At 35.4% G+C, this 24,586-nt stretch overlaps 1 protein-coding gene across 1 annotated transcript in view; it reads left to right on the top strand.

Moving 5' to 3' along the window:
* The window catches only part of GEFmeso (Guanine nucleotide exchange factor in mesoderm), a 67,868-nt gene that overhangs the window by 37,338 nt on the left and 5,944 nt on the right, over positions 1-24,586 (top strand). The window contains exons 2-10 of the mRNA XM_053764638.2: positions 4,713-6,005; positions 6,216-6,319; positions 17,459-17,553; positions 21,261-21,528; positions 21,907-22,023; positions 22,528-22,607; positions 23,140-23,245; positions 23,773-23,916; positions 24,420-24,501. Coding sequence (XP_053620613.1) covers positions 4,713-6,005; positions 6,216-6,319; positions 17,459-17,553; positions 21,261-21,528; positions 21,907-22,023; positions 22,528-22,607; positions 23,140-23,245; positions 23,773-23,916; positions 24,420-24,501 — 2,289 coding nt within the window. The remainder of the gene's footprint in view (positions 1-4,712; positions 6,006-6,215; positions 6,320-17,458; positions 17,554-21,260; positions 21,529-21,906; positions 22,024-22,527; positions 22,608-23,139; positions 23,246-23,772; positions 23,917-24,419; positions 24,502-24,586) is intronic.

The raw sequence follows: 24,586 nt of genomic DNA on the forward strand, positions 1-24,586 counted from the left end.
TCTTCCTATACTTTCACGGTATTGCCGCCAGTGAAGTGATGGGTTAAGAAAAATGTGAAATCTAAATTGGAGTCTACGAGAAATGTAGACATATTTCTCCAACGAATCAGAACATTCTTTCCCACGACGACATACCACTCAAGAATTTGCCTAATGATTCCCTGTAATACTTTGTATATAAAACAAAACAGAATCTTTTATTTTAAATCAACACTTGGCGTTGAGTATGAGTCATAGTGGTCGTACATAAAGTATGCCTTTTTATATGGAAGGGCTTTGTTTGTACTAGTACTTAGACGCGTGGAATAAAATTACGTGACCGCAAAATACAGGTACCAGTTTTAGACCACCGCGGTAACTGTTTATTATTAACTTGATGTTGCCTGTGAGAGTCTCTCTCTAATCTGGTCGCATTCGGAGCTGTGACGCCCCAATGCACCAAATGTATAGAACAAGAGTTTAAGAAATATTTTATTGTTGGAATTATTCTTTTAATGGATTTGGGCTCCGACGCTCAATGGTTCAGGAAGAAACCGGGACGACACCCCTGATGAGAGAGAGAGCTAAGTATTATAAGAGCTTCTCTTCTTTTTCTTCTTCATCTTCGGAAGTCGGCAATTTTTTTTGACGTCAATATGTGAATATCATCTTAAATTGAATAAAAAATTGAAGAAAATGTACCAAATGTAATAATTTCACTACGAGGTGTGAAACCCAACGTCTATTTCCAAGAACAATGAGTTTCAAATAAATTCAATTGACCCAATCGATTGTTGGCGGGTCACTACGGGTCATTGGATCAAGGGCTGGCTGTAGATTACCGATGTCGAATAGACTTGGAAGGCCTAGCTTACTGATATTATCTGTAGAATTACTGTATCTATGTTTACGACATCACATTTTCGAGTACGAGTATAAAGAGCAATCCTTCTGTAGGTATATTATAAAAAGAAGTGGTTTTGTCGCGTCAGTATGTTATTCTGTATGAAAGCGATAAATTCAAAAAGTACTGTACGGATTTTTGTACGTATTTCACCAATTATAGAACATAAAGTATACTTGTAGACTTAGGAGTATAATTTATTAAGGTTTTACCTGAGCGAAGCCGGGACGGTACGCTAGTATAATATTATGGTACTTATCAAGTGATATAATTGTTTCTCTTTGTTTGGAAAATTACATAACTTTGTTACTTATTTTTTTAACCTTTAGTTGTGTTGTGTCCTGCTGGGAAAAGGCCGCAACTTCCTTCTTCCTGTTACTTATAAAAATGTAAACAATGTTTTGACACTGCATTACAATCAATTTGTAAGACGTGGGAGTTCTGATTTAGTCGGGAGTCAGACCAGTGCGCAAGCGCAGGATATATTATTTTATTTTATTTGCCTGGTGTTTTATTTTATTTTTATTTTAAAGGCCGCACTGGCTGGCCACTTTGATTCAGACCAACGTCGAACGCTGACGCGTAATGCATGAACATATCGTAGTTTGTATGAGCTCTTTTATTAACCGCAATGCCAGCAACCAGCATAGGAAATCCGTCAAAGTTAGGCGTTGGTGTGGATGTAATTGGTAGGCATTAGATATCCTGCGCTTGCTTGCACACTGATCTGTGTGGAGTTTACTCTGTACTAGGTATTAATTCCTTGAGAATTTCAGGACGGAATAGCAAATAAACTGACAAGCAATAGTTTTATAACAATTTGTCTAAAATACATATAGATCGCCTTAATATTCGTCTCCGAAAATAAGTGATCGTATTTTATAGTCTGCGACACATTCTTTCGTCACATTTCAGCCGGACTAATGAGCTGTCGGAAACTGGGACAAATTACGGACACCAAGTTTCGGACCGGGCGAACCAGGAAGCACGGATTAATTGTGTGAACGAAGAATTTTGTATGCTATGAAATGAGGCCTAAAAGGACGACGGCCCGGTTAGTGTGCCGAAACTAAAGTTTACATTTGAAATGGATCTCTTTCTCATTTCCACGCTGAAACTAAAGTTTAATTTTAAATGGACCTCTCTTTTGTCCATATGTTCCTGGTTGCATTCGGGGTGAAGCGGTCAACGTAAAAAAAAATAAACTTAAAGATAAAAGAAATTTTATTTGCAAAAACACGTGTAAATTGATAGATAAAAACATGCCTTACCATAGAATGGTGTGTAAATATAGTAGTTACAGTCGCTGCTACACATACTTAGATAAGTTCTAAAACAATTTAAATACGATAAACACGAATGCTTCTGAATTTAAATGTCCTAAAAAAATGTAAATTTTTGATCGTTCTACTGTGATTTTGCAACCGGCCGCCTGCTTAACCTCAACCCTCCTTGGGTTTGGCTCCAATCAGCCAAGGCTATGTGTCTCTTAGTACCGTCGTACGACATCCATGGGAGGATATGGAGTCACGCGAATTTAGTTAGACAATGTACCATTCAGATAAATTGTACTTCACTAGTGGCATTAGTTCAATTTAAATTATATCTGCAATGAGCCTCCATTGCAAGTGCTAAGAAGTTGTTTTTTTTTAAAGAAGCTTATTTTAACTATCTTTTTAACGAAATTTCATCGAATTCGATCCTGCTATTTAATGTGAAATAGGATTGATAAATCACGTAAGTTTCGATTACAGACAGACGCCAGATCAGGTAATACTAAATGAAATATTTATAAATTAACGCATTATATTGCTTCCTCCTGTATTTATAAGCCTTCTGGCATCAAATGCATTCGCACCTACGCATGTGGAAATCTCACTTCCCCGTGTTACAGAACTTACTGCGTTTACGTTGGAGGCAGGTTGATTCGCTTAGAATAAATTGAGTTTGAAGGTTTTTAACCTGTTGTAGTACATTTCGAAATTATTATTACATACATACATTTGATATGAGAATATTGTCTCAAATATTATTAAACTATGTTACTGTTAAGTCTAAAGAAATAACTAAAATTGTAGTCAACAATTATAAGGCTATAAAAGTGTAGAAAAATCTGTTAGACTAGATAATAATTGTGCGTTGTAAGTTTAGGCCAATAAGGTTTGACGAAGTGAAATTAGTAACAATAATTTTAAACGAATCAAAGGGCACCCGGGCGTAAACCATATTGTTGACTAAACCCAATGATTCACGCACAGATGTTGAACTATCGTTTAATTAGCAACCTTGATGTCTCAGGAGTTCGGTATTCAGGCACGCATAACAATCGATTGTTATTGTATTTGGTAATACTATCTAATGTAGACGACTAGATAGTCGTCTACATTCGATATAAATGTAGATACATTTATATCTAATAGCCATTAGCTCAACTATATCATCCATCTGTTTTTTTCATCAATTTAAATTTCGTCCCATTTGAGCGTTTTGTCGGGGTGTCTACAGTTTACAGAAACATTTCATCGAAAGCACGTTTCGCCGAAAATTTTGTATCGGTTTCTCAAAATCTAGATAAGTTTTAATTAGAATATTCGGTAAATTCAGTTCTGCTTGACACAATCAGGTTAGGTTGGGTTAGAAAAGAACATGTTTATAACATGTATATATATCTAACATGTACTACATACTTGATTTATAAATATAAATAAAGAAATATATATAAAGAATGCCACGAACCGTGTCATGTAGAGAAGAAAAAGCAGGAAAGCGGGCTCAGGGCTTCGACGATTTATGGCTGAAAAAGAAACAAGGCATACTAGTAAATGAGAGAGAGATAGAGAGGGATTAGGCGCAGATCTTTGTGCAATGTCTTTGTATGTAGATCATGCGAAGAAAGTGTTGATTGTCGATACTAAAAGGATGGTATTTCCGATTGCCTTATATGTAAAGTTTAACTTTCTACAAGACTCAATGACACGATTATATGTGTAATCTAGATAAATAGATATATTTAGTATTAGACTGTAACAATGCGAAGATTTAAAGTTGGTTGGAAAGTTCATTTCAAAAAATATGAAATTATAAAAAACTTTACACCTGGTTGTCGAGTTATTGTGAGCCAATTTATATAATAAACAGACCGACAAAACAATTAAGTTAAAATGTTTTTTTTACTCGACTGATTACTTATATATTACTTATAGTTTTGTTTTTCATCGCTTGGGTTGTTTTTTGATACGTCTACAATTATAATAGGCATTAAAAATAGTCTTAAATAACAAATTACCTAAGTATAGCGAGACCGACAGAGAAATATAGATTAAGTCACCATAAAAACAAAAAACTAGATCATAAGTTAATTCGTTTGGAAACTGTACTATGATTGTTGCTGGCAACACAAACTAATTTTTAATACCTATTTTTATGAATTTGTCACTCTGAACTTCGGCTCCGTAAAGTCTGCCGTGTGTATCACAAAAAGTAGCAAAATAAAATATATTATTATTCAGCAATCGACTTTGGAATTATGAAACAGCACACGTAAGATCCTAACAATGATCTCTATACATTTGAAGCTTACAATATTCTTTTAGATCAAGGCTATTCCAACCATGCTTGTCTGTAAAATTTTATTGTTGATGTAAACAAACTTCAAATGGTCTTTGAGAATGCAGACTCATTAAATTGTTATTAGCCACTAATTGGATATCACCTATTTTAACACAAATTTAACCTTAGTTCCGAAGATATAAAGCTTACAATTCTTTACTATTTAAATTAATTCTTTGCTTGTTGACTGTTATTACTCTAAACGTCTATTTTGTTACAGGTAGCACAACTGATCTAACTCCAACCCTGATTGGAATATATGATTCTTTATTGGAACCCGGAAAAAGTTTAAGACCAGAAGAAACCAGTCTAGAAACAGCTAAAGACGCAAGGAATGATCCTCCAGTAGAAATTGATAAATTGCATACAATGACTAATGAAATGAATGCAGCTGTAGATGAAAAAAGTTCAGTCAATCCATCTAAACTCGTTGGAAGTGTAAAACTACCTATAGCAACACTAAACAAAAGTTCTTTGTTCCGAGATCGAACTAGAAGTGATAACAATGGTGCTAGTGAAGTGTGTGTTAACTCCAGTGACAAAAAAGACAGGACTTTAAATAGGAGTTTAAGAGAAAATAAATCCGAAACATCTACGTTTGATTATCTTTCGCCTAATGTGAGAAGGATGATCTCAAGTGCGACAGAAACAACAGCAGTGAAGATTCAGAAGAAAACCGTCGCTGGTGGAAGGCCGTCCACGAGATATAGATCGAATATACCATTAGTTGGGGCTACTTCTAAAATATCACAGTCCGGAGTAGAAATCCTACCATCAGTAGAAATCTACGATCAACCGTGTGATATCAAATCTTATAACAAAGTAAAGAGCAAAGAATCTCATTCCAAAATACCAGAACTGAAACCGAAGTTTAAAGTTGATGAAGAGACTTGCTATGATGTTCCAACGAACAATTGTCCCATCATTTACGACGTTCCAGTGGTAGCTAATAAAACAGCTTTTGAGTCTTTATCTTTACCGTATATCGATCAATCCATAGAACTTTCTATATCCAACGATAGAGAGTTCGATATCAAGTTATCATCTAAAGAAAATTCACCACAGACATCTGAACATAAAAGTGTGACACCGGAGGCGTCTCCAGCGAAATTTTCAAAAACAAACGGTACAAATAGTTTGTGTAGAAAAGATTTCCCAAGAAAAGAGAGTCCGACGAAACAGCTTTCGAAATCTGGCCCTTATCCGGAAGTAGTGGGATCCACGGGGAATTTGAAGACATTCGTTGTAGAGAAAGAGTTGAAATTGAATCCTCCTTCAGTAGAAGTTTCTAGACCTTTATCGATGAGTTCCATTGCTTCGTCCAGTTCTACTTCGAGTAGCGGAGTGCAGAACAAAGGTGGTGTTAATTCCGCTTATTTGGCGTCGATTGAGAGCCTCGACGACCACAGCGACGCCGACATGACTTCGGCTACCGGCAGCAACAATTTCGTCAACAATGCTGGCATTCTAAACACTAGTGTGTCTGAGGAAGGAAACTTGACGACCCTTCCACGTAAGTTTTTCCTTTGTTAATTTTTATGACGAGTTTATTACTTATTCTGTGGTTTTTATGTTATTCAGTTATTACATTCAGTTTTTCTTTATATGTATGTGCCAATTTATCATGATTCGAATATAAAACCAACAATTTTCGTTTGAAAACAAATGGACACACAGTATAGTGTTATAGGTGAGAAGAATAATAAATTGCTTTCCTCCATAGGTCAAGAAAGCGAGGTGCCCGGTCTATCACAGCTGGAGAGAGTCTGCGCTGAGATAGTCCAGACTGAGAATGTTTATGTTGAAGATTTGAGGCAGGTCGTGGAGGTAAGACTAATGTTATTGTTCACATGAGCCATTTTAAAGCCATTTAGGGTTCGTGCACACCAAACACGTATCCATTATATGCACAGAGAAATTGTATGAAATTTTAACGCACAGCAAAAATGATCCACAGGTATTTGGAGTCAAGAAACTGTTTGGGCTACCTTATGGATGGATAAAGGTCGAGTCATGCATATACTAGCTGTTCGCCGCGAACGTAGACCTCGCGAACACAATTTTTTACAAAATTGTGAATATTTTAATAACAACTTAACCGATTTTGATGCCCCACGAATTTAAAAATTCTATTGACAGATCCTGCATAGGTTTTAAATCTCATCAAAATCAGACCAATGTTTGGAAATTTATCGCGTTACAAACATATGTACAAAAAATGTATTTTTGCCCCAAGTTGACTTGTAGCTAATATAGCCAGCTAGTTGTTGATAACATGGTTTTGGAGCACAATGCCTACCTATTTTTGCTTTTATTTGAAACAATAATCAGTGCTATGACAGTTTTATGGGACATTTACGCACACTGTACGAGTACCTATGCTATGTCTAATTTTTACTTTTTCGTTTCAAAATCAACATATTACAGCAGAACATTTTGACACTAATTGATACAACAGCAACTGTGACTTTTCTGTAACAATTTTGAATTCGATTTCAAATGTTTGGACTTTCATTTCCTCGACCTTTGTGCCACCGGACACCGTAAGTCTTTTAACCCATTTAGAAACTGAGCAGACGAGATACTTTCAGATTTCGTAGGCGATTTAAGCGTACTTAGACCCTCTGTTACTCTCGTATCCGTTGTTACGCCCGAAAGTCTAGTATGTTTAAAACAAACATTTAAATTTTGAAATGCGGCTGTGACTTTCCTATTGGCCACCTGTCTGACGTCAACCCTCTCTGGGAATGCTGTCATTGCATTAGATATAAAGACTTCTCATCCTTTAGTTGCCTCATATATCATCCATGTGAAAAAATAAAAATTCGATATCGTCATCATTATTTCTAGTTCCCGTGATTATTTACGTTATATAATTTTGAGGTAGCCTCCCAAAAATAGAACTTTAAAGAATTTCGAAGCAAAACGCCTGTTCATTGTCGAAAAGGATTATTAGTATTGAATTGGCTATTTGATTGAGGAAAAAAATAAATGTATGATGGTATTTATATAATCAAACGCGATAATTAAATGTCACTTTCATTTGATCAGTTTTATTAATTACGAGATTTATTATTTACTCGGTATTATTAAAGTATAATATAAGTATGAATGATTTTTGACTTTAAATTCTGTGACATTACTGTCACCATGGATTTAGTAAGTACTTCGTTGTATACTCCGTATAACCTACAAGGTCCATATAAAATTTTGTTTTTGACATTAGAAAAAAGTATATGATTCTAGGTAAGGTTACTACGATTTCTGATGATAAATACCGCAGATGTGAAAAAGTAGCAGGTCTGCTCTAGTTCAAAGTTACGCAACTGCATTGAACAGCATCTCTTTGTAACAGGATTCGGGAGTGTTACGTTTGTTGCTGCAGATTGTGCAAGATGCATTTCCTTCACTCTAATTTGATATTTGTCAAACAGTTTGGGTCGAATTAGTTCATAAATAATATTTTCATAAAACTTTTGTTTCATTAGTGAACGTAGATTTTTTATTTTACAAGCTTTTATTTAGTTTCACGATGTTTGCTAGTCTGTCCTGCGAGTTAGATTTCTCCTACTTCCAGGTTGTCCTACAGAGTTGAAATTTCCCACGTATCTTCAGTTTCCATGACAATGCGTTATTATGATAAGCATGACCGAATGGTGCGTCCAGGATCGGCTCCCAACGAGGGAACTCCTCAACGGTTTACAACATGGACATCGGCTTTTTGTCAGGCGTTAAATGCCAATAAAAGTCTTTGACGACAATAAAAGTTTGCGGCAAAAATTACATTTTTGTAAAAAACTTGTAGATTATTGTATGTCCGCATGATATTCCCACGGGAACTTTTATTTTTTCTGGATAAATCTGTGGTATGGTATCTATATGAGCTTTTCCGTACTCTTAACTACATTATATGGAAAGTTTCAAAAAGTTTCGTTGAGTAGATTTGTTTGTTTGTTACATCTTCACGGTTTGTCTACTGAACCAATCATCTTGAAATTTAGCATAGGTACGTATAGCAATACGGAGAAGGACATAGCTACATTTCCATAAAAAAAGTACAGCAGACTTACCATCAACTTTTACGGAACGATTCAAATGCAGCAGGAACCTTGCAGATTGCCTATGCACTATAAACTGTTCTGAGTTTAGGTCCCAACCTGGATCGCATTAAGAGATGATGGTAAGCAGGGCGCTGACGTGAAAAATTCACGTGGGCGAAGCCGCGGATGAAAGCAAGTAAGAGATTTAAAAACTGTAAATTTTCCCAAGCTCGGAGCTGCAGTGAAGTGGCTGGCGACAACCCACTGACCCAGTGAATACAAAATGAGCTGTATGAACCTCACCCGAGGCGCCGCACGCAAGGGTTGAATTTATAAGCTTACCTACGGTTATTTAGCAAGAATTTATTAATTTTTATTTAAGAATTTTTATTTAAGATGGGTTTGCGACTGTTTGGGAAGAAACTGGGCAAACACTGGGCCTAAAAACATCTCTGCAGTAGTGCGAATAATAATTACCTAGCGTAAAACTAGGTAATTTATTTACAATCCCATGTCATCCACTTAATGAAATCTATTCTGAAATAGAATTACTTAATTAGAATTGTATCACAAACAAATTAATCACGCGAATAAGCTAATAAAATAGTCATTTAGTTAATTAAGTGATTACCTAAGTTAGTCAAATATAACCTACTCTATTGTCGATATTGCATTTACATTTTACTAGCGGCCCGTTCTGGCTTCGTTCGGGTGAAATTATAATAAATTATCTGTTGATGAAAATCACATGAAAATCCGTGCAATAATTATTTAGTTAACCGCGAATTCTATGAAATTTGCTACAAAGGTAAAATATATACTTACTACATACTAGTTTTGATTCCGAAATTACCACGGGAGTAAAACCCCGGGTCGCAGTTAGTATATAGCTTAAAATAATGTTCCTTTCTTTGTACGTCCGTTAACTCTCAAACGGAAAGAACCTAACATGAAATAATGACAATCATACTTAACCAAAATTCGAATAATGTGAAAAAATAATTTTCTTGTCAAAATTAAACAGCAGCGACGCCATGACCATAAGTTTGTTCTTTTTCACCGAGTTCTTTATTTAAAAACCGTTTGACATTTGATTGATCTCGTTCACGTCGCGTCGTGTCCAAGTTCGCTGATCTCTGCATACACATCTAATGCTGAATAATTCAAACAAAATTATAATGAGAATCTTTGCCGTGGGAGACCTAACTATCCTGGATGTTAAGAACTGAACGCCTATCAAGCGATTTTGAGATGTATACCTTCGTTATAAGGTGGAATGTCGATTGCTGTCATAGATGCTAGGGCTAGAATGACCATCGAAAGATTTTAAAATTTATTAGCTCAGTAATAAAGTGGATTATCCATTGCAGTGGAAATGGGTTGATGTCTAACGGTATTCCCTAATATGGGGGTGATTCTAGGGTGCATTATATAGTTATTTATGGTGCAGCCTCTTTAGTTTTTACCAATTCGTAGTAATGCGTAGAATGTGTTTGTCTTTAAAAGGAAAAGTTTTCTAGGTTGCACATGCGTTGCTTAAATGGAAAAGGAAAAAAAAAATTGATATTTTCAATTCATCTACTCTATCCATTCGCGACTTATATGTATAAAATCAGTATTTAAGTGGTCGTTGGCACTTTTATGTGTGATTTTCACGTCGCTAGAATTCAGTACTACAACTGCAATTTCAAAAGTAAAAACGGGGCTCAAAGTTTGTATGGGGAAATCAGATTAGTTACAGAGTCTAAATATTTCACTGAAGGGAAAATCACTCGGGCGAAGCCGCTGGCAAACGCTAGTTTAATATAATTCTGGAAAAACCTAATTACTTAAAACATACAGAAGTATGCAATTTTTTGTTAAATGTTATAAAACAAAGTCCTCTGCTTCGTCTGTCTGTCCTGTCTGTCTGTTCGCGGTAAACTCAAAAACTACTGCACGGATTTTCATGCGGTTTTCAACAATAGATAGTATAGAATTTCAATGGCGCACAGGTAACAGAAATAAAAGTTTGTACTTAAATAGGAGTCACAAAGGTGCGACAGTTTTCCAGTCAATAGAAATAGACTCGTTACTCGATTATAGTAATAGTGGTCCCCGTTGCCGAAGCTCGAAGAAAATAAACTTTTTTTGAAACTACAGATTAAAAAAATACAATTGTGTATTTGTAACCATAGAGTACTCGCATCCGGTTTCTATTTTTACTGTTCAGTTCACCCACGCGGTGGTTCTGTCGTTATAAATAACAGACATACTCACAAACCCATTGAGTTAGAGATCAGATGTGTTCTTGGTTCATAGTTTACATCCCGCTGGCAAATGGCTTCATAATGTATTTGTTTTGTCGTAAACTTGTGACCATAGATTTTAAAAGTCTAAGCGCGATACCAATATTTTTAATTTACTGTGCTATTGCTTTTATTGTTACAATTTGTGATAAAGAAGTAGAATATTAATGATAGGCGAATCGTCACGAATTACATTAAATTAGTTATTATTGTTTTTTGATAGATTTTGACCGCGGCTTCGCCCGCGTGAATTTCCCACGGGAATAGTATTTTTTCCGGAATGAAAGGTACCCAAAGTCCATCTTCGTACTTCAAACTATGCAAAATTTCAAGAAGATTGGTATAATAGATAGAGCGTGAAGAGGGAACAAAAACAACGTACTTTCGCATTTAAAATATATTAGGTAGTGTTCAAGAAGTTGCACCATCTAGTTTTGCCGCTCGATAGTCAACTATCGATTGCGTTTCGAATGATTATCGTAGCATCGATACTATCGATATTATCTTAACCTTTGCCCTGAAATAAAGAAAAACTATTGCCCTGAAATGATACTATCAATACTATCGACAGTGTGACTTTTTTCATTTGAACCTATCGATAGTTCGGCAACACTAACTGTGTCTGATGCGCGGGCGTCAATCAAGTTATTCAAACGAATCCGTGGGCCGGTGGATAAATGTCATTATCAGTGTCAGCTCTGCCAGTATCAGTGTACTAATAAAATCGACGGATTGACGGATTTACCTACAGACTTTTGTTTAATACTTTATCGAGACCGGAATAGAATAATCCATGGCATCAAAAACATGCTCTAAAAAAATCGAGTGTAGTAGTTCAGTTTTTATAAAAAGTTGTTAGATCCATGTAATATGAAGTCGGTTAATTTATTTAGTCCCTACTTAAGGGACCTTCTGTCTTATATTATTACGTATGTTGTAATGATATTAATATTAAAAAACGTTTTAAATAAATATATCGACTTGGCCATCGCATGAAAACGCGATTGAAACTCTCGTTTCCAAAACGAAGAAGCTTGAAAGGCCTCTTTATTTTCCACTCATTTCTCTTCCTCCGTTTGAGCGTTTTCTCAGTTTCTTTCTGAGCCGCAAAGCGTCGGAGTCCAGGGTCAGCTGTTAGTTTTCCATTCGTCTCTCTCTATAGCTTCATTCACACAGATAGCCATGTTAATTATCTTACGAGATAGCCATAAATTTATTCGTTACATTACTACGCAAACTTAGCTATCTATACCAATTAAGGCTGGTTCTTATTAAAACACTGGCCACTAACACACACACGAAAAAAGTTTATTTGTTGGACAAATTAAAAAACCCGCGACATTCAATATTCATTTCGATAAAACTTTTAAACGGCTGAACCGATTTTGATCAAACATATCAAAGAACCACCGCATAAAATTTAACAATGAAATAAAAAATCACCGCATCCAAATCGTTAATGAGCTACGGTGCCATGTACACAGACAGACAGACAGACACACCTAGCGGTCAAACTCATAACACTCCTCTTTTTGCGTCGGAGGTTAAAAAGAAAACGAAGCAGACATACGTGCCATGTTTATACGGGTTTAGTTCCTTCCTCTCATAACATGCGTGTGTAACATTGACAATGATGGTGGCCAGACCGGTGTCTAGAGGAAGGGAGGGTGAGGGGGGATGGTCGTCTCTTGAAGACTGTTGACTTGCTGTTGTTTAGCCTGTGCTGCGTTTGAACTGGCATTAAAATGGTTGGCGAGTATCTTGACATAGCACAGTAGCGATAATACTTAGTTAGCTGCAACTCGGTAAATACTAGATTGTAAGAAATAAAATGCGAAAATTATATTTGTAATTTACAATGAGAAAAAGACTTGTGTATTTTTATTAGAGAAACCAGTATTTTTGGAGTAACATAAGCTATCTTTTATTTAGCAGGCGCTACTTATCTTACTAAGGATAGGATATCTTTAGTGTTTGTTATTCTTTCATGAACCAAAATGATAAATTCGCGTAAAATTACAACATTACATACATCATTTAAAGATTTGTTCCAAACTATTTACTACCTGCATGAAATATATCTATTCCAAAGGGTGTAAAAGCGTGACATACAGATAAACAGACTTTCGTATTAATAATATTATTATGGAACGTATAGAACAATACGTATAAATATGGATGCGCGATATCGGAGTCGGCGGCGCGGCGTGGTCATGCAACCACTTGCAGCTGCAGTCGCATTGGGCGGTGGTGTAATGTAATGGTTAAGACGCCCGCCTGTGGATCGAAAGGTCTCAGGCTCATATCCTATTCGTGCCATATGAGTTTGTATACCAATCTGACTCGTATACCTATTTTTTATAGACCACCACTTGCTTCCGGTGAAGGAAAACATCGTGAGGAAACATGCACACTGGTGGACGATTTAGTTCACTAGTGTGTACGCGACTACCTGCCACTAGATGGCGGTGGGTAGTCGTAAAAGTCATGTCAGATGGACGACATGAATAAAATCTGACACCAGTGTTAGCAATACACACTCGATATGATGATGATGCAGTTAAAAAATAATTTCAGGCTACTGTTTAGTAGCTACTGGCTCATCTAAACGCAGCACAGAGCCGTCACAAATGCAATATCACGAGGTCCATTGTATTGTATTTATTTATATTGTTGTATTACATCGATACAAGCCACTTTGTAGTCTCATAGCGATATTGTTTCATACGTCTTTGCGTTTGAGATAAGTTTGAACATGAATTAAGATCTCAACTTTTATTCGTGACATTGCCCTTTGGCAATAAAACAAATTGGCAAATGAAGAAAAAATGTGAATATTTTTTTTGTTTACAATAATGTAATTATTGACACAAGCTTTTATTGTCGTCAGATAGATCTCACTCATTTAACATGTGTCACGTGATAAAAAACAATCATGTCCTGCATGGACATGATATTTTTTAACCTAACCTAGTAAGTTGAGGAGTTCTCTAGTCGGGAGCATATCCTTGTTTATGAAAAATTGCATTAAAAGAGTCAGTTAAATATCATCATCTCGAGTGCTATTACTAACACTGGTGTCAGATTTTATTCAAGTCGCCTAAAGGCGCTTGACATGGCTGTCGCATACATACTATACTTAACTTGTAACATCCATCATTTCGCGTCGGAGATCAATCATTTTCCTACTCTATTAATATTTTATATGATCCTTACAAAAGATAAAATCACTTACATCCGCCTAACCTATAAAAGTATAAACTGATTGACACAGCCGCGCCGTTAACCGACCAGACGATAATCGATCGAATAGTTTCGCGAATCGAGTCAATCGAGATATCGGCAACGGGTTATAATCGCTTTAATTCCCTAGTAGAACGATTGTAAAGATAGCTAACTTGGCATACGTTACACTATAGCTTGGCTTTGCAGCGTGTTGTTCCCGCCCTGGTAAAATAAAACTACCACTACTACACAAAGCGACTAAGGGCAAAAATCTGAGTTCTGATTATCAGACAACTACCCCAAAGAGGGATCATGTCAGGCAGGTTGTATTGTATTTTTATTGGTTTAAAAAAAAAATTAACAATGTTATATTTTACTAGTTTTTACCAGCGGCTCCGCCCGCATGATTTTCCCACGGGAAACTCTATTTGCTTGTATCTTTCGCGCATTTGTCTTTCGCGCAAGTGTCGCTAATACACTTCAAACGCATATATCCGTCCGCCCACAATGAAGAAAGTTTTACGCCCACATCAAATTATTTAGATTTCTATTTTATAAAGTTTATTGCACTACATGTCGCCTGGTTTTCACCGTGTGTACAAACAAATATACGAAGTACATATAGTGATATGCAAAATTGTATCGCCCCAAAGGTAAAGCGGGTTAAAATAAAAAATGATTAATTTTTTCTTCTATTTATTCTTAAGTTCCAATACTACGACTCGAAAAATAAAAAATAAAATTAAATGCAGCCAGCCTTTTTGAACCCAGGACAACATTATACAATCGTTAATTCTTATATATTCTATACTATTATTATGAAGAAGTAAGCGTTTGTGAGTTTGTGACTCTGTGAGTTTATATGTTTGAGCGGGGTAATCTCCGAAACTAACCAACCGATTTCAAAAATTCTTTCACCATTAGAAAGGTACATTATCCAAGATTGCTATAGGATATATTTTATCTCAAAATTCACACAGGAGCCAAGCCCCGGGCAACATATAGTGTGCTATACAACTGAAAAAAATATATTTTATTTTTATTTAAGAAACATTTGGCATTAAAAGGTCCTCACATTAAAATAAATAAATTAATTAAAATAAATTAGCACGTTAAGGTATAATGTCTATGTTTAGTTTATTGACGTTTATATGACGTGAAAAAGTGCCTGTGAAGGCCTAATTTCTGAATAAATGATTTGATTTTGATTTATTTTTAAGTAATATTTGAAGAGTCTTGTTTTGTTCTTTAAATTAGAGTTTTAGAGTATAATTACTGAATTAACTAATTCTATAAATTTTTAGCAAGTTGGCAGCCCTGCTCCGAATTTAGAAAGTTCAAGAAAGATAAAACCTTATGATAAACCGATTGCTAGATCACGAATATACTCCTTATTTAGTACACTCTATTTGTTACAGTGGTAAATTCACGTTTAAATATAATATCTGTGCCCCGGAGCTTCGCTCCCGTGGGAATTTCGGGATAAAAAGTACCCTATGTCTTATTCCAGGTTATGTTCTACCCGTGTACCAAATTTCGCAACAATCGGTCCAGCTGATTTTGCGTGAAAGAGTAACAAACATACCCACATACGCACATCCTCACAAACTTCCGCATATATAATATTTGTAGGATTAAGGAGTGAAATGTCCTGCAAAGCATATCTTTATATCCTAAGCCCTCTGCCGCGTCTGACTAACTGACAGCCTATTTGATTTTTGATTATTAAATTAAATTAAAAAGTTCGTTTTTTTCCGTTGGGCGAAGGTATATATTGCAAGAAATTATTTAGTCACCGAGTTTTCATCTTAAATCCATACATTTTATTATTAACGTTGCATTTTTGTGATAAAATCATAACCTGATTAATTATTATTATACGGATGTTAATATTTTATGATTTTTAGTATTTTCATACAAATCACTCCTCATTACACACTTCACTCGGAGGTAGATTTTTGAAAAAGTAGCAAATTGGTATTTGAACGAGGATTTTTAACTACGTGCATACCAAATTTCATCAAATTCAGTCCTGCGGTTTAGCCGTGAAGGCGGCACAGACAGACTTTCACGTACTTATTAAGTATGGAAGTATGGATGTTATGTTTATAATTTTAGTGTTTTTTTTTTCAAAAAAAAATAAGACTTGAAATTTTAAGATTATGTAAGTAGGACTAGTTACTTGGGATAGGTACTTAAGTTATCAAGAACATTAACAGTATTTTAATTTAGTTGTTGTATGTATGTATGTATTTATTGTACACGCACCCACTTACTTCTCAAATTAAATCCTACAATGTAGCAGCTAAATTGACCATTGTGTGGTCTTCAGTCAGCTGTCACTGCGCATGCTCGTGGTTTAGTCGTAAAGTTTTTAGGTCAAAATAGTATTGCATTAGAAAACTTGAGAATAACGGTATATCCTAGCTAATATTATAATTGCGAAAGTGAGTTTATATGTTACCTTCATCATTGTAACAAATCATTTCGAAAAAATTTGCATTCATTTAGTTTTAAGTACAGAAAAGTAGTGTAATCTTTTATCCCGGAAAAATAACTGCTCCCGTGGGAAATTCACGTGGTTGAGGCCGCGGGCAAAAGATAGTTCTATTCTATATATTTTAAGTCTATGTTTCAACAAATTACAATATCAAAAACTTAATGTAGACACAAGCTTAATATATTATTTTTTTATATATTATATACATATATTTTAATATTGTAGATTTTCTTTCTTTTATGTCTTTTGAGCATAAAAGGTAACGTTGGCAATAATAATGATGTAAATTCGTCCTCCTAATTTTTAATATATGTATAAGACCTATATTTGTTAATTGACGCCCTTGGAGAAAAGGCTGCGGTGAAGCTTGTTGCGCCGCTTCTTCTTCATCTGCGCTTTGGAAGCCGGCAGTAGAAGTCTACTGCCGGCTTAAACTAAGTAGTTTAAGTAATTTTTTGACGTCAATAAGTGATGTATATCATCCTAAATTGAATGAAGAATTTTGAATTTGAAGGGTTTTTAAGTCAAATCAACTTTAATATAAATTTCTAATAAAGGATACCCTCCCGTGGGTGTACCTGCGAGACAACTGAACACAGGGACACAGAGACCGCTAGGAAAATCACAGTCGAATCTTTCAATTTTAAAGTTTTATGAAAACTTTGGCGGCGTTGTGCACTTTTTGTGATGGGTAAAAAAAATTTAAACTCATGTCAGGCAGGACACGTGACCCAATTGAACATTCGTAAGACGTTAAAAATGCACAACGTTAATATTCAAGTTTTCACTTCTGCCGGCGCTCCCGGAGTTTTTTTTTAAACTGAGTCTGGTGTCATAGCCCCAGATGAAACCGAAAACACGCAATTATTAGAGAGAGATTTTTTTTTTATTTAGGGCTTTCTCTATTTTTCAGGGCTACCTTCACGTCTGGCGACGAGAGTCCACCTTCTCCGACGAAGAGTTGACAGAATTGTTCAACAATATCGAAGACATCTATGCTTTCAACAGGTAATATCTTTGCCAAGAACTATAGATCAAGAAAAAAAAAATGCTGAGAACATTACAAATTACTAAAACAGGGCTCTGTTTACTTTACAGTTACCAAAAGAGCCTCGAATATACCACTTAGGGTGGCTTTGTCGAATTTGACGTTGATTTTAACCGGCGCGCCGCTGACGACGTTTAGACAAAGTGGCGTACTTTAAAGTTAACGTCAAAGTTGACGATGTTTACTTTTATTAAGTAGATGAAAATCTGAGTGTATTAACGAGATTAAAATCTGAGTGTACCTACACTGTTCGTTTCGATCTAATCTAGATTACTAGTAGCCATACTATCTACCATGTATGATGGTATTCATATAAGTTGTGTCAGATGTCTTAAGGCGACTTGAATAAATGTGGCATCGGTAGTAATATCACTCTCGAAAGGAAAGTAGTAACCTCTTTTTGATCGGGAATTAAAGAACTAGGTCCCTTAATCGCCCCGTACGATATCCACGGCTGGGAATGGAATGGTTCTATCGTAGGGCGGGACCACATGCCACAAAGCGTCGGATGAAGGGTGTTAAAATAATAGCAGGGAACGACCGAGGGTGGAGTATATAAAGCAAAGGAAGGCTGTGCCAGTGGTGCTCAAAGTTTTGACAAAAACAGATATTTTAAATTTATTTAAACAACCAAATAAAATAAAAAGCCATGAGGCATTCTCTGCCAGATGTCGGAAAAAATGATAAATACAAGTAAATTTACAAAACTCGCGATTTTTTTATTATATCAAAGAAAACTTTTGCGTGTCTATTGGAAGAAATTTTTATAGATATAAGAAAAATAAGTACTACTATATACTTATTTTCCTATTTGTGAATTGTTATATTTACATTGTGAACTCAAAAAAAAAAAAGATTTAAAATAAGAAATAGAAAAGCTTTATCACTATCAGAAAAAAAAATTATTGACGATATGATATTGTTTTAAATTATCATAGAATACTCGAAGATGAGAGAGAGAGTGAGAACCTAATTTTGCAAGACAAAGTTTGGGCACCACTGGCCCGCACTTTTATCTGTACAGTTTTATGCGTATATTCAGATGACTTATTGTGTCCACGAATAGTTTCGTTCGTGCCTGTCACTCTAAGGGGTGAATAGAGGCAATTTTACAGGGTATAAAATTCGCGAAAATAGGGGTTTATTAAAAAATGTCTATAAGTTTTTACATCAATACGCATTTCAATTGTATTGCTCTACTGCTCTGACCGGCGTATATTTCGACTTCGGGTCATTAAATATTATTGTTACAAATTTCATTAAAATCGGTTTAGCCCCGCGATTTAGCCATGAAAGCGTGACAGACAGATAATGAACTTCTATAATATTAGTATGATGGTCCGTATGCGAAAGAAGGCCTAAGCTCAGTAGTGGGTCGAAAAGATTGTTAAGCTATTATAATGATGATAATAACGAACACATTCACGTCATGTATAGTAATAATTTGTGCGTTATGTTTGTCCTGTAGTCACAAGTAAAATAAAATATAAATAATTCTACAAAGAACTGAACTAACATTTTAGTTCCTCAAGTTCCCACTAAGGTTTCAAGTAATGCGTTCTATTCTATATTTATCGCTAACCACAGATTTAGATCCAGTTTCACTGCTACACGAACTGGATACCTCTTCGTAAACCAATCCGGCGCACTGCGTGTGCGCATAAACCATTGCCGTTTTACTACTCGGACTTCTGTTCGGGAAAATTTTATGGGGTTCCGCAAGGTTGTATACTGGGACCTGTGTTGTTTATTATCCTTGTCATGGAGTGGAACAAGGATACATTAATATCTTCAAACTATGTCAAATCTGACAACACGTGTGGTTCCCGCCCTAAAATACAAACACTCCAGAAGCCTTGATAGCTGAGAGGCTGCCTCCAGGCAGGTGCGGTCATATGTAAGACCAAAGTCGAAGTTTAAAAGCCCAAGGTTGTATCTAACGCTGAATTGATATATTTTTTAATATTATAAGTAATTAAAATAGCAATGTATGTATTTAGGAATATTTGGAAATTTTCATAATGCCAAATACGTAATCACACTAAAATGTAGGTGATCTTGACCGAAATAAATTTATTTTTAATCAACGATTTTATCTTAATAACTGGCCATTAATAAAATCTTAGGAACCTTGAAAGCATTTATAATATTTAAACTATGATACAACAAGAAAACCTAACATGACTTGTTTTTGAAGTCAAACCTTCGGATCAAACAGAAAATGGTAAAAAGGTATAAGGTTTTTTGAGGATGAATAGGTAATTCTTTGGTTAAATCGTTACCGAGTTTAGCAAGGTCATTACACTGTTCCGTATTTATGTTTACTGACAGTAGATAACTGAGGAATAAGGTTACGTGATGTCATGTTACGCGGTAAAACTCAGATTTTACGATTTTAGGCTTAATATGGATGTATTTACGAAATTGTTTGTGTTAAAAAACTTTTGCTAAATTACTTTGGCCATACCAAATTCGATGGATGTGAAAACAAGAAAATAATTTATTTCACTGTTGTCTATTTAATACAAAGAGATTTTTTTAAAAAGTACTTGATATTTAGAAGCAAAATATACATATGTAGAATGTATTCTTTATTACACTATTTAAAGAAGAAATTTTAGTTAAGTATCTCTCATCTCATTTATGTTTGAATATTTATATTTTGCTTCTAAATATAAAGTACTTCTTTAAAAAAATTCTTTGTACGTATTAAATAGACAACAGTGAAATAAATCATTTATTTCTACATAGATAGCTATTATTTTTATATTTTGCTTGCAAAGGCGGACTTATCGCAAAAGCCATTTCTTCCAGCCATTCGAAAGTGAAACCATTTGATTTGGTGGAAAGGGAAAAAGTGAACTAAGACGTCGAGGTCATGGAAGTAGTAGGTACAGTACCTACTAATTCAATGGTCGAAGGAAAATCAATAGTATTAAATATAAACAACAAAATATAATAAATAATAGAGATAAATATTTACATCCAGACGAGAGTAAAACAGGACTATCTTAGGATGATAACGTGTTTTTTAATGAAATTGCTTCGATATATAAAATCATGCCAATGCAAACATTTTCACGACTCCATAAAGCATAGGAAATAGTCCATAAAGCCGTAACTTTGACGTTTTGTAAGAACATCAAAGGCGCCGATAAATGAGCCATTTAACCGTGAAGTTAATTCGGCCCACATTGCAGGATTAGGTAACAGTATTAATGTAAGATATTAACACAAATTAGAGTTTATATCTACATCAAAGTAGAGGTGATTAAGTGATTTTTTTATACTTTATTGCACAATTTGTAAAAGTATTTGGTAAAGCATTATCTAACAGCCAACCTTTGGGTCATACAGAAATTGCTATGTGGGTGCAAAAAATTATATTTACTTTCATAGATGTAATATCGCATTTACGATATTTCAATGACCTATACTTAAAAAAAGTGTTTTACAATTTACAATGCACTTGGTCCGGTTTTCAATAACACTTATTAGGTCTACAAATAAAACTTACTGTTGTTATTAATTTCAATTCATTTGCCAATATCCAACAGCTAACAATCGGTTGAATATTCATCTAAACAGTTGCGATCTAGTGCAATAGAATAAACTTTTCCGAAAATGCTTTTGACCAACCTTATTTAAAAATACGAATCAATTTCAGATCGCTCTGTGAAGAGCTCAACTCCTGCCAGTTGGATGCTACTTGTATTGCCCGCTGTTTCGTCAACAACACGACTGGCTTCTCCGTCTACACCTCTTACTGCACGGGCTACCCTTGCACAATGAAGCGGCTGGCAGCCCTAGCTTCACAGCCTGATAGTGCGCGGGAGTTTAGGGAGAAACAACTGGCGTTGTGTCATCCACTACCACTGGCGTCGTATCTGCTGAAGCCGGTCCAGAGGATATTGAAGTACCATTTATTGCTGCAGGTAAATATGAATATTTTTAGAAGTTTCAGGGTTAACATTGGCTAGAATACCATTTTATATTGCAATAGTAATGGTTTGGGGGCTGTTGGTAATGTGCATGCCAATTTTTTGGCAACTAGGGAAGTGGCTGGGAAGCACCCGCGGGCAAACGCTTAGATGAACCAATACTAAGTTTTAATATTTTTTGGATACCTCTCCACAAAAGCAGTCATCTCACATTTAAATAAAATGATATAAAAACCTCATAATAGGCTAGGCCCATGAATGCCTTAAAAGATTAAACTCATGTTTGTCGAAATTTTCTATTGAACACTCAGTAGTTCATCGAAGAATCGTTGCAAAAAGGTCTGTAATGTTTAGGTATATTGTTTTTTCCAGAACGTTGTGAAGCAATGCGCGTCCCGGGAGACCGAATATGCTCTGCTGAAGATGACAGGCATCGCTCAGCACATCGACGACATGAAGAGGAGGCATGAACACGCCGTCAGGGTACAGGTGGGGAGAAAACTCTGATTGAATAAACATTTCTAGTTCTAGACTTTTATAAAGAAGGATCTCATCAATCGGATCAAATCAATTTAATCGAACAAAGTAAATCATATTTTATTTCCGTATAAAATTTCGATTTGTGACTCGTTGTGTGGAAATTTGGAATACAAGAATATTATTTTTGGTTTAAGCTTTTATTGTCGTTGGTTAGAGATTCTGTTGACAAGAAAACATACAAACATCAGGACTGGTGAATCTAAATATAAGTTTGTAAACACAGAACATTATTGGACTGTATAATTTTCATTTCATCTTATGTATTGAAATACTATCCTAATCCTAACTAATATTATAAATGCGAAAGTAAGTTTGTTTGATACCTCTTCACGGTTTATCTTACTCAAACAATCTGCATACATGTAGTTTGAAGTATGGGAATGAGACATAGGGTACCTTTCATTCCGGAAGAATAACTGTTCCTGTGGAAAATTTAATTACGTCGTGTTTCAGGAGATCCAGTCCCTTTTGTATGGCTGGAATGGGCCTGACTTGACCACGTACGGAGAGTTGTGTGCCGAAGGGACATTCAGGTAAATACTTAAAACATTAAATTAGAAGTCGTGAGTAGTTTGTGTGACCTATTTTTTTAATTTTATGTGCAGCAGTAAACGTGCCCATTTTATAGGAATATATATTTCAAAATAATTACTTCTTCAGGTATATATAAAGCAATCTATTTGTCAGAAGAATCGAGACAAAATGTGATGGCCTTTAGTTAGTATCCTAAAGAGAAGAGACTCACTTTATCAGTATAATTTTGGAATCTTCGAGTAATTCGAAAAAAAAAAGAAAATAAATCTATTCATGAATGTATAGAATTTTTGAGCTTCATGTCGCTTGACCTCAACCTAGCCTGGTGGGAAGTACATATGAGGTCTAGATAAAACAACACACAAAAATAAAAATTCATATTCACTTTTGCCTTCCATTTCCCTAAATTGTAGATTCGATATATTTCAAAGACAATCTGAAACTTGTTCATTATCAAACCATCCATCTTTTAATAAGTACCTAGCTCATTTGCAATATTCCCAGAATTCCCATTGTTCCCAAATTTTTTAGAGTGTTCGGCGCAAAGGCGATGCGTCACGCCTTTCTCTTCGACAAGATGCTGCTGGTCACCAAGAACAGAGAGGACGGGATACTGGCATACAAGACACACATCATGGTGAGAATAATTTCAAAATGGAATAATTGAAATTTTGATATTCAATAACATTGACATGATATTGGAGTACATACTAATTCCATGCATTTTAAATTTCGACTTAGAATCAATGGACAAATAATTTTATCAGAAAAATTACATTACGCAATGTAGTCACAGTTGACTACATAAAAAACGGTAGCCACTTTAATCCGTTTAGTCAACTGTGACCACATTTTATTATAGAAAACTATAATATGTTCTACTAAAATTCTTCATCGACTGTGGCATAATCAGATTTTTTTTTCGCTGAGAAGTTTATGCTACGAATAAAATTTTTATTATACTAGCTGCGCCCCGAGGCTTCGCTCCCGTGGGAATTCCGGGATAAAAAGTACCCGATATGTTATTCCAGGTTGTACTCTTATTCTACCCACCCATGTACCAAAGTCTCATATTGCGTGAAATAGTAACAAATATACATACACACACAACTACAAGCTTTCGAATTTATAATATTAGTAGAATTTTTAAATAATTTACTTCAGTGCAACAATATGATGCTGGTGGAGTCGATAGCGGGCGCGCCGCTGTCGTTCCACGTGATCCCGTGGGACGCGCCGCGCGCGCAGCTCACGCTGCAGGCGCGCTCGGCGCGCCACAAGAGAGAGTGGACCTTGTTGATCAAGCGGGTGAGTTCAAATTGCTTTGGCAATTAGTAATCGTGGTACTCGAGTGATTGAATGATATTATTATCACATTTTAATGAAGAGGTCAAGGAGGTCAAGTTGTTAAGACTGCCCGCCTGTGATCGAAAGGTCCCAGGTTCGACTAATTTTGCCCTATAAGTTTGTATATCAATCCGAATCATGTATAGTAGTTTTCATAGACCATCATTTGCTTCCGGTGAAGGAAAATGTCGTGAGGAAACCTGCACACTGGTTGACAGTTTAAGTTATCTAGTATGATTAATTGTTCCTAGACGCGCTAGGTAGTCGTGAAGTGCAAGCCAGATGCTTTTAGGCGAATTGAATAAAATCTGACACCAGTGTTAGTAATCAATACACTCTAAGAGCAGACCACAGAAACCTTGACGTTAATATACATGCAATGAGCTCTACGTTTTTACACCAATTTTCTATACGTATACATTTTTAATAACAAAATGTTAATGTTATCATTAATCCCATTACAGGTAATACTGGAAAATTACCAAGCTGTGATACCGTCACACGCCAGACAGTTGGTGATGGAGCTTGGACAGAACAAAACTGATGGTATGAAAAATAAATAATTGATAATAATAAGAAAGTTACAAATGTTACTTCAATATCAAGTCTATGAAAACATCTGTATGTCTTT

Source organism: Plodia interpunctella, chromosome 26, assembly GCF_027563975.2.
Source record: "Plodia interpunctella isolate USDA-ARS_2022_Savannah chromosome 26, ilPloInte3.2, whole genome shotgun sequence".
Taxonomy (NCBI): domain Eukaryota; kingdom Metazoa; phylum Arthropoda; class Insecta; order Lepidoptera; family Pyralidae; genus Plodia; species Plodia interpunctella.